Below are 12312 nucleotides of genomic sequence, written 5' to 3' on the forward strand. Positions count from 1 at the left end.
TTCGTTTCCTTTTGAGTTTAATATTATCATTCCGAAAGAAACTCTGCATCTAGAAAAATAACTAAATATATCCTACAGAAATTTTGGTCGTGAAAATATCGAGCAGACTGGACACAGCCATGACTCCCGGCTACAACGTTTCTCCGTGGAAAGTTTTGAATAATTCTTCCATATGTTGCAGATCATTTTGAGATTGTTCAGAAGGTCTATATAAAGCCGTATGTTACCGTTGTTAGCGACTTGTTTAAATTAAATTACTTGCGAAAAATAATTTTTAAAAGACTATTAATTCGCTTGCCTCATTCACTTCAATACAGTGGCCCCCGCACCGCCCCCCCCCCCCCCCCTCCCCCCCCCCTCAAACCCTCTCGCACATCCCAGGCTACTCTGATCGCCATCGCAGCTATAATGATGATGGTTATTTTAAATTTCCCAGCACCGACAAACGAAGCGTCAAAATGCATGTTTACAGTTTCTGTTCAGAATTACCTTTTCTTTAATTCCCCAAAATATTTGCATAAACTTGTGTTATACCCTGTATGTATATATATATATGTATATATATATATATATATATATATATATATATATATATATATTAAAGCGATCATTATTACAGCATATTTCGGTCTTTTTTAGTATTATATTTAAAATTGAACATGATGGTATTCGAGAATTTATCCCTGTTAATCTCACAACAAAAATATAGCGCATTTTCGAAATATTTCAATGTACATTCAATAAACCTACAAAAATGAAATATATGCGATATGCATCCTGTTCTTTCATAATTGTCGCAGTTGTCACTAATTCTAATGCTTAAAGTATTGAGCCTTTGGTTGGTTGCTGAAGTACCATGTATATACTTAAAGATCACTTCTCACTCGGGAACTCCAATAAATGAGGCGTTTATGATTTTATTAATATATATATATATATATATATATATACATATATATCTATAGGATTTATATATATATATATATATATATATATATATATATACATATATAAATATATATAAATGCGGTTTGTATTAGTAAGATAAACAAACACAAAAGAAGAAACGTATGCCTTTGTGAAAAATAAACTACGTTATGATAAGTGGTAATTAAGAAACATATAAAGACAAAAGAGTGTATTCAGCAAAAAGTATATTGATTTTGATTTCTATTCTTTTTTTCTAATTCCATAATAATTTGAAAATATTGTAGGTATATAATTTTGTGATATTTTGGTAATGTCCTACTTATGTAAATGAAGTGCAATATTTTTCTATTAAAAGATAAAAAAAAAGGCCATTTCATGTGAATGAAATTCTTAGTCAACTTCCTCTCTCTCTCTCTCTCTCTCTCTCTCTCTCTCTCTCTCTCTCTCTCATAATCTTTCCCTTCCTTTACCAAACAGATAACTGGCTATTTCATACACATGAAAACAATTCCAATTAATTTTACCCTCTTTCTCGCTTTCGTGTTGACTAAGATTTTCTTTTTACAGTTATTATCAACAAACATAGGTCTAGGCATAATTACAATTTTTCAATCTTAACCAGTGGACATGGTTCATATCCATTAGGAATCGAATGGAAGATATAGCACACTGTATTTGCCCTTTAATTGCTAGAATTATCTTAAAAACCTATGGTTCATTCAGTGAAGCAAAACGCGCTCTCTCTCTCTCTCTAAAGTAACTGTCCCCCATCCCTTTGCCCGACAAATAATAGGCCTATTTCATGCACATGAAGACAATTTCAATAAAATGTTCGTGTTTCTATCTCTCGTGATGACTAGTATATCCCCTTTGCAGTTATTCTTAACTACACATAGGTCTAGGCCTAATTTCAATAGTATCACCCTTAACCAGCTAAATATGGTTTACTTGCATTAGGAATCGAACGGTAGACATATTTATGCACATTAAGTGAAAGAAGTAATCATATAAGCCTACAGTTAATATATTCATCCATAATTTTAAATGTAACAGGTAGACTAAACCAGAGTCAAGGTGTTAAATACCTGAACCAACAGCGGTACTATCATGCAGAGGTAAACGTTGGTTTGGTATGGCATCATCATTCAATTTTCTTGCATTTGCAGGGGAGCAGTTAAACATTTTATGCCTCCCTGTTTTTTTTTTTTTTTTTTTTTTTTTTTTTTGTTGCATAATCGCTTTGTTGAAAATGAACCAAACACACTTTGCGTTTTTGGTGTTTATATGGTCACGTCTGCCGATTTTCAACCACTTCCTACACATTTCGGGATTTTTAGGGAAACGGTACAAGCTAGCCTTTTCACTTCGAACATTGTCACTTTCTATGTTACAGTACCCGTAAATAGCACGTATCCCAAAAGCACCGGAAATCCCAAAAGCACCGGAAGAATTGTAACAATTTCCTGAAAACTCCAGTCTATCTGTTACCATGTGCAAGGGGAAGACGTTACTGGCTTCTCAAGTGGCAACCGAGGTTTCGCGTGTGACGTCATGCGCGGGAGATTTGAAACATCGACCTAGGCATAACAGTTACTCTACCCTCCATCCCGCATATTTTCTTCAGTTTTGCAGTTCAGTCTCTCTCGCTATCATTTCTTGGTGTACCTGTGGAGTCTTCCCCCAGTTCCACCTTCTAAATCCTTTTATTTCATTTAATTTGTTTTCTGGATTTCTTGTCTTGCAGTCTAACTACTCCTGTTCCATCTTTTCACTGTATTATGCGACGAATGACCGAAAACGCTCTAGTTCTTGGCTTGACAGCTTAAATTTCTTCTAATGAAGTCATTTCAAAAGCTGTTCCCACGGTCAAGTCCCCTTGCTGGCATAAGGCCAGCTTTATCTAACAACAACCAAAGCAACACCTTGTTAATTTTCAAGTAAGAGGAACTGAATTTCGTGGTGTTTTACACGTTCTCTTGAGTTGGAAATGAGTAAAAGTCTAGAAAAATAAAAAGTTAAATCGAATAACTCATAGGTTGATTTGGAAATTAAAATGACTGAAATAGAACGAAGTTTATTTTCTTAATTCCACTTCAATCTGAGGTCATCTGTCTCTGATATTGTGGTATTTCGATCAATTTCCTTCTTTCTTTTCCATATAGGTCTAAAACCCGAAGCTTCAAAGAAATGTATTGTAGTACTAACAAGTTTCTACGACTCGGTAATCTTAGGCCTATTAGCATCTAGCACGAGATTTTTTATCCAGTGATCTTTTAAAATTTCCCTTACGACTCATATAACCATAAAAATACTATTTTAACCAAACAAGAGCCAATTTATTGATAAAATTTGATCAAGGTACGTAGTAGACCGGCAGCCCAGACCATTGAGATACAACGAACGAGATACCGAATGTAACCCCTACCGGTATTTAGGAGTAGACTTGTAAACTGTGAAACTGACCGTCTGCCGAAAATATATGGGTGGTTTACTTAACAAGCACCACTAATTGCTCGTTAGATTTTGGGTCTAGATCCAATATATGAGATACCAGATGAAACTAATATATAATATATCTGCAGACTCTAATGATTGTAGAATGACCAGTGACAGACATTTTGGAGGGTGGGTTCCCCCTGACTGACGCACTGAAAAGCGGGGGTTAATTGGATCTAGATCCAACTTAGGAGATACCGAGTAAAATTTACACTACAATAGCACTGCACATCCTAGAATACTGTGGTGGTAATGACAGACGTTTTAGTGGGTGGTTACCCCCTGACAGACGCCCCACAACGAGTGGGGAGGGGCAGGCAGGATCTGCATCCAACATTGGAGATACCAAGTAAAATTTGTACTACAATTGCACTGCACATCCTCGAATGCTGTGATGGTAATGCCAGACATTTTAGTGGGTGGTTACCCCCTGACAGACACCCCATAACGAGTGGGGAGGGGAGGGGGAGACGGGATTTGCATCTAACATGGAGATACCAAGTAAAATCTGTACTACAATAGTTCTGCACATCTTAGAGTACTGTGGTGGTAATACCAGACATTTTAGTGGGTAGTTAACCCCCTGAGAGACACCTCACAACGAGTGGGGGGGGGAGGGGGAGACAGGATCTCCATCCAACATCATAGTACCAAGTAAAATTTGTACTACAATAGCACTGCACTTCCTAGAGTACTGCAGTGGTATTGACAGATATTTTAGTGGGTAGTTACCCCCTGACAGATACCCCACAAAGAGTGGGGAGGGGGATGGGGAGACAGGAACTGCATCCAACATTGGAGATACCGAGTAAAATTTGTACTACAATAGCACTTCATATCCTTGAATGCTGTGATGGTAATGAGAGACATTTTAGCGGTAGTTTCCCCCTGACAGACACACCCTAACAGGTGGGCAGGGGGAAGGGCAAGCCCTGATAATGAATGTCTAGACTAGTATAGTGGGCTACTATTGACCCGTATCATACATTATCGTGATATATTTAATAAATATTTTTATCCTTTCTATATCCTTTGTATTTATCTAACACAGTGTTTCCCAACCTTTGACACTTTGAGGAACCCCTGAGACAATTTTCCTCATCCCAAGGACACACACACACACACACCACACACACACACACACACACACACACACATATATATATATATATATATATATATATATATATATATATATATGTGTGTGTGTGTGTGTGTGTGTGTATATATATATATATATATATATATATGTATGTATGTGTGTGTGTGTTTGTAAGCATTTGTATTAATTACCTTTAGTAAAACAGAGGGAAAAAATCTCGCACGATATATTACGATAAAATAAATTATAGGACTACGATTTCTCACGCCATGTTTAACGAAAAATATATACTTATAAATAACAAATAATTAAATAAAACTTGAATTCTTACGGAACACCTGGCGATCGTTTACGGAACCCTAAGGTTCCACGGAACCCCGGTTGACGATGGCTGATCTAACGCAAAAATAGTTTATTTGTTTCATATAAATAACAGTCATCTGTAGGCCCATAATAATTCAGTCATATTATTATTTTGTGAAAGCAAGCAACTGACTTCAATTATAGTAGGGGAGCCCGGGGCTAGTTGGCTACAGGGGTAAGTTGGCATACTCAACATGACTTTAAAGTTTACCAATAGGATGACTCTAGTACATATACTGTGTAATTGCCACGTGGTTCCTCAATTACCAGCAAAATTCTAGAGATAGAACGTAGGAGCTCGAATTTATGAGACAATTTTTTATTTTGATTGTAGTAAGTAAATATTTTAATCTTTCTGTTATTTGCTATAACATCTATACATTCATAAAGATTAGTTTTCAATGATAGCATAGTTTTCCTTATGGTTTAAAGATTCTATAGCATTAAAATTATTAATTCAAGGCTTCTTGGTGTGGACTGGTAAGCGTTTTTGTACCAAATTGTAGGGATGGGCAAGTTGGCTCAAAATAAATGGGGCAAGTTGACACACGTTATTTGGTAACAATAGTAAGCCTATTTATTTATATAATTTACGTTTTGTTTCTGGATTTTTGGAAGGATAATGAGATTAGTGTCCTATCATTTCCTCCACATTATTCTCACAAGTTGCAGCCCCTGGATTTTAGTGTTTATAGACATCTGAAGAAATGTGTTAACAGGGCATGTGATTCGTGGATGACTGGTAATCCAGGATCAAGTATGCCCATCTGTGACATTCCTGGTAAAGTTTCCTCGGCTTTACCTCTAGCTGTCACTATATTCTGAGGTTTTCAATTGGTTTAGGATTGATGGAATTTCAACTTTGAATTACAGACTATTTCAAGATTTTGATTTTACGGGTGGTCATGTAACAGATTGAGAGATGTCCGAAAAGACACATGGGCTTCAGATCAGTCATCAGCGTGATACAGAGTTTAATAACAGCTCTTGTTGATCCAGAAGAAAGCTCAGCTGAAGAGAGCCTGTGTTTGGTAAGCCAGGAGAAGTGTGGGTCCAGTGCAGGGCATGTAACATGTGGGAGCATGAAGACTATGAGGAGGATTTATTTCACACCCGCCACAATTACAACTAGATAATGATCTGAAGTAATACCAATGCCTTATATTTTGTATTTTGGAAATTCAGAGGGTATTTTTGCTATTTGATTTAAATGCAATGTAGTAATTTTCTTTTAATTATCAATGTGCCAACTTACCCCATAATGTGTGCCAACTTACCCCGTGGGGCAAGTGGCACGAAAAGTTATTTTTTTCTAAAGCTTATTTTATCTTATGTTGAAAGCAAACAACGATTATTTGGCTCTATGATAAAGACGAATGTTAATATTTTTCAATGGTGGTAAGAATTTTGCAAAAAGTTTGTTTTATATTGGCAGTAACCAAAATTGTAAAAAGTGTGCCAACTAGCCCCGGTCTCCCCTACTCGCTTTAGCTTTGTTTACGATATGAAAATTAATGTAGCGGTGGTTGGAAGACTGACACTATAAAGTAGTATATAAGTTCTTATCATTATTAGAGTTATTGCTGTAAAATGTCTATGTACATAACATTTGTTAGAGTTACGCACCCATTAAATAGATAGTAATACATATGTAATATATACGCTATAGTCAGGGTACAGATCATAATAATTGTGCTACAGCCTACTCGGTTTGTTTTATCGAAGGAGGACTACCTTCTTTTGGTTTCAACTGACTTTCATGCTGATGAAATCATGGATACATTTTTGTATTATCAGTTTTATGAATGAATATTGTTGTTACTATAGTCGATTTTTTTTTCGGCTGGTGTAAAATTCGTCAGACATAATACACCTGGCTGAGGAAGGACACAGAGGATCTCTGTTTTTTAAACAATATCTCTACACACCAAGTTATTCCGAACATTTCCATTCTCTCAAGAAGATTATGAATAAATACAAGAGCAAACTAGACCAAAAAAAATAATAATAATCTCTTTGCATTAATGTAAAGAAAACAAGAGAAATGAAAAATTATATCAGTCCCTTTTTGCACATTTCCCTTTTCATAAATCTCTTTCATACTGACTAAATCCTTTGTATCACGACTAAAAGCATCACTACCGCCAATAACTACGCCGGCTCGTTTCAAATCTGTGGTTAAGTTACGGATCGAGTTTTCAATATCAGTATGTAAGAGATTTTAAACTACATAGTTCATGCATACATACATAAATATATATGTATATATATACACATATGTATGCATATACATATATATACACATACATACATATTTATGTATGTGTGTATGCATGTACATACATACATACATATATATAGTGTACATACACACTTACACAAGCAACAGTAAAGTGATTTCGCCTAAAATCTCCCATGAAATTTAAATTTTGTTATTATCATTAACAGAACACAAATATTATTATTATTATTATTATTATTATTATTATTATTATTATTATTATTATTATTATTATTATTATTATTATTATTATTATTATTATAGGGAAAACGTACCAGTTTTGAATTCATGGGTTAAATATTTTAAAGTCTTTAAAGTATTGGACGAATTCCCTATATTATTTTTTTCTGCTGGAAACATTACTTGAGGATTCCTTGGAGAGCTGGTTATGTCCAGTGAGTGGGAATATTCAGAACGATTAGAGTTCCAGAATCCCCGAAGACAGGAGACAGAAGCAGCTTCGGCGGAGACCACAATGGCTCCGGAATCCTGACGCGTCACTCATGTGTCAGTTTTGAAATCGAGGGTTAAAGCAAATAGAGTTGGTCTGCATCACGCAAAGATGATTCTAAGTTTGATTTCGTTGGTGCTTAACCAGTGCTTTGCCTTCGCGGCCGGATTCCCCCGCGAGAAAGCTGTCTATGTCAATCTTGTTGTGCTGTCCATTGAAGTATTCATACTTCTTGGATTCTGCATAGGTATTGTCCGTTTCTTCAATGATTTTATGGCTCTGGACAACTGTCCGTCGCTGGCCATAACTGAAGAGGACAAGCATTTGAATGATGATATGGAAGACAGTATGAATGAAGATATGCAAGACGATATGAATGACGATGAGCTAGACTGTGAAGAAGACGAAAAATCGGCTAGTGAAGATGTCTCTAGTTCAGCTTGTGAAGAGACATCGCATTTACCCAGCCAAACGACCCAGATATTATATGGAATCATCTCCACGCTTCAGGAAGAGCTCGAAGAGAAGGTTCGATTAGCAGACGAACTAAGTAAAAAGGTAGAGGGCCTGACTGAAGAAGGAACGAAGCTGGCACTCAATATAACTGAACTGGAACGTCTCAATCATGAGAAGGATAGGCAACTCCTCACAATGCCAGCAGAAATGGAAAAGCTCAGAAGCGAGATAGCACTCAAGACGCAGGAAACGCAGAAGCTAAGAAGAGAGAACGAGGACAAAGACTCCTCCCTCATCATTTTGGAAAACACGGTCGCAGTTCTCGACATGGAAAAGGAGACGTTGCGTCGAGATCTGCAGCAGAAGGAAAACAGTCTAACCGAAATGAAAAATGAACTAGTCAAGAAAAACGAAGATTTGAAGAAACTGCGAGAAGATAATAGAAGGAAGCAGAATAGCATTGAAAGTCTGCAGAAGGAAAGCGAGGACCTGATCTTCCAGAGTAATGGTTTGGAAAATCAATTGCAAGTCCTTACCCTTGAGAAAAAGATGGCCCAAGGAAATTTTAAGCAGCTCGAACTATGCAGGAAAGAATTAGCTGACAAAAGGAGGGAGTTGGAGGATGTTAAAGCCCACAACCTCCAGAGGGACAGAGAGATCCTCCGCCTGGAGAATGAGCTCTCTGTGAAGCAAAATGACGTCGTCGTTTTGATAGAAGGAATCGAAAGTATTGTAGCACAAAGGGCCAATGGAAAGATCAATGAAATGACGAGGAAGGCAGTCCAACTTGAATTCGAGCTTGCTGAGACCAAGGAGAAACTTGAGACAATGGAGTTTGAAAAGATGGAGGCCATCTTGGAACTTGAAAAACTCCAAGAAGAGGCCTTGGCCCAGGATACGAAAATCGGACTCTTGGGCATGAAAAGGATTGATATGATTAGCAAAGCAAAGGACACTTTGTATGAAGAGAAGAATTTGACCAAAATGGCGCCGAAAAGACAGCCTGGATCAGAGAGGAAAGTTGGAAAGGAAAGTTCCCAGGCTAAACCTCGATGTCTGATGAAGCCCCAGGTCAACTGCAAAGCCCTCTACCGACAAATGGACGACATCGAGGAAGGGATCCTCCAGATCAGAGCGTCGCAACGACGTTCAGCTGCCAAAAGGAGACACTCAAAAGACTCGGCTAATCTTCCTTCAGTGACGAAGCTTATAAGTAGAGAACAAATACATCAAAAGCTGAGGACGAAATCTGCAGCTAACCTCCGAAGACTGGAGCGAGATGCTGCAATGGTAAGAAATCTCTACAAGGGCAACTACGTCACTTAAGAACCAGGCACTTTTAGGAAGACGTAGTTTGCCAGCAGAAGGAAGAAGAAAGGACGACCTCTTCGAAGTTGGGCACGAAGAAGGCTGACTCAGTTTTGTGATGGAATTCACTCCTGGATAAAGTTGTGGAAGCATCTCTGTGCGATCGAGAGACTACAGCAGCTGCTGGGCCCGTCGAGCGCCCCTCCTCCTGCCACACGATACCCTCTGAAATGGGTATCACTGCCCAATCACATATGGGTGGAAGGCAACCACTGGCGCGGCGTAAGAACCCGTAAGTTTCATGCCGACTACTTCATATGTGAATTGGGTTGTGCATTGCAAAATAAATTCCATTTTTTGCATATACTACCGTGGCAACCTCTGGCGCGGAGTAAAAACCCGTAAGTTCAATGCCTTTTATATATGCAAAATATGGGTTGTGCAATGCATAATGGATCCAATACTTGCATATACTACTGTGGCAACCTCTGGCGCGGAGTAAAAACCCGTAAGTTCAATGCCTTTTATATATGCAAAATAACGGATCCAATACTTGCATATACTACTGTGGCAACCTCTGGCGCGGCGTAAAAACCCGTAAGTTCAATGCCTTTTATATATGCAAAATATGGGTTATGCAATGCATAATGGATCCAATACTTGCATATACTACTGTGGCAACCTCTGGCGCGGTGTAAAAACCCGTAAGTTCAATGCCTTTTACATATGCAAAATATTTGATCATCCCATTGTGGCAGAGGGACTTAGAGCTCGAAGGACACCGTCAGGAGTCACTGCATTCCAACGTCGTACAACTTAGAGATTGGAAGCTTCCAGTCTGTAGCAAAGGAGTGAATTTCATCAACAGTGAGCAGAGAATTGCCTGGATTTTGGACTGTCAAGAAATCTCCTGTTTTCCATCGATGGCAGCGAATTGATCTAGAAGTCCTTCACAGGCTGGCAGGCGTCACATGATCTATGGTCATATGGCTGAGGATTCTATCTACTTGGCTAGCTGATAGAGCTGAGGAAGGGGAAGGGCCCATCCATGGTAAAACTAAAACCCCTGTCCTATGAAGCTCCGTTGGCAAGGATGCCCCATGGGTGAGATCAACTCTGATCGGCAAAGGCCACATAATATATATATAGACATATATATATATATATATATATATAATATATATATATATATATATATTATATATATATATCGTGTATATATTGCAGAAGCCAGGTACTATGTCGTACCTCCAAGTAAATGGGGATAAAATCCACAATGAAGTAAAATCTTTCTTGTAGTTTAAAATATATATGTTCCTGGTACAGGACTAAAGCTTTCGACCATCAGCTGTGAACAAGACCACAGCTGATGGTCGAAAGCTTTAACCCTGTAAAAAAAAAAAAAAAAAAAATATATATATATATATATATATATATATATATATATATATATATATATATATATATATATTTTAAACTACAGAAGGATTTTACTTCATTGTGGATTGTATCCCATATATATATATATATATATATATATATATATATATATATATATATATATATATATATATATATATATATATATATATATATATTGTAACTTAGTTGTCATTTATTTCTAGATTATTTAAGTTTTTAGATTTTTAATGTTAAGTATAGAAGTGTTGTATTCTTTCTTTATTAGCTTTTTGTCTCACCACCGGTGGTTATCTTGGTGTTTGTTATTGGCTAACGACTGTTTTATATTTTCAAGTTGTGTTGGTTACGTGGCTGCGCTCCTTCGTTATCCGAGGGATGGAGGTTGACTCTTGGAGGAGTTTGCCTCAGTGTGTTTCTGAGCCTCCAACCTTGAAGGGCACGACTATTGCAGTTGAAACTATATTAATTCCTCACCCTATTGCAGAGCTACATCTTGAAGCTGTATAGCACATTGGATATCCTTTCTCTGTATCAAGGATATTTCATTCTTCAATTTGTGCACCTCCCGTGGTTCAGTAAAAGCCAAGGGGACCTCTCTGTCCCAAGGTAATAAGAATTATACCGAGATTTACTTAGATCACGGCTTTGATCATCTGCTGACGTCATTATTGGAGATTGTGAAAGCCTATTCCAACACCATAGTTTGGGATCAATTTTCCCTGCCACCTTGACTAAACCTCCAGACGTGGAGTGTATTATTGTCTTCCAAGAGGAGACCTATGAAGTTGTTAGGGATATTAGTTTGTATTGGTTAGGGTATTCTCACTTTTCGCTTGCCTCCTCCTTTCTGGACCCTCTCCCCTTTTAGTATGTATGTGTTGATGACCTGTCTTTAATCGTGTAATTGTTTTCTTTTGCAGGAAGTTTAAGAGTGAGTGTTTCTCATTAATTAATGTATTGTTGAGGTTCAGGTGTTATTTCTGTCTGAAACTTGTGTATTAAAATTAAGTATTTTTTTTGTGGTATTTTCTTTGTCCCCTTGAATTGACATTGCACTCTTATTGAAGTTGGATACTATTCCACCTTTTGTGGACTTAGTATGGTATTTTGGTGAATACTATTTGATAAAAGTTTTGTGTTTTGTGTGGTGGTCAAACCAACCATCACAAGTGGCGACCGTTTTGACAGGATCTTTCGTTCCTAAGTATTCACCGGTGTATGTGCAAAGTTAATTCTTGGGGTTATTTTTCAGGCAGCATATTTTCACCTCCTCGTGGTTTTCTTGTGTAAATTCAGTATTGTGTGTGAATAACAGTGGTCATTATGGTTGTTAATGTATTAGAACTCCTTAGCGGAGAGGGGTGGCAAGAGAGGCTTGCAGAGTTGAATAGGGAAGACTTGGAAATTGTAGCGCAGCATTTTGAATTGGAATATGAAGTGTCCATAAGAAAGGGTGTATTGCTATTGCAAATTTATGAATATATTAAAACTGTTAAGGCAGGT

General features: G+C 37.4%; 1 protein-coding gene across 1 annotated transcript; it reads left to right on the forward strand.

Annotated features, from left to right (window-relative positions):
• The first annotated feature begins 7734 nt into the window (after positions 1-7734).
• On the forward strand, positions 7735-9405 carry LOC135209231 (CAP-Gly domain-containing linker protein 1-like). Its single transcript, XM_064241927.1, has one exon. It carries the CDS (start codon positions 7735-7737, stop codon positions 9403-9405), a length of 1671 nt encoding a protein of 556 aa, XP_064097997.1.
• Positions 9406-12312: the final 2907 nt, after the last annotated feature.

This window comes from Macrobrachium nipponense, chromosome 11 (assembly GCF_015104395.2).
Source record: "Macrobrachium nipponense isolate FS-2020 chromosome 11, ASM1510439v2, whole genome shotgun sequence".
NCBI lineage: Eukaryota > Metazoa > Arthropoda > Malacostraca > Decapoda > Palaemonidae > Macrobrachium > Macrobrachium nipponense.

What these genes read in the sequence shown, in the direction of transcription:
- LOC135209231 (XM_064241927.1), top strand. Translation starts at nt 7,735, where the DNA reads ATGATTCTAAGTTTGATTTCGTTGGTGCTTAACCAGTGCTTTGCCTTC.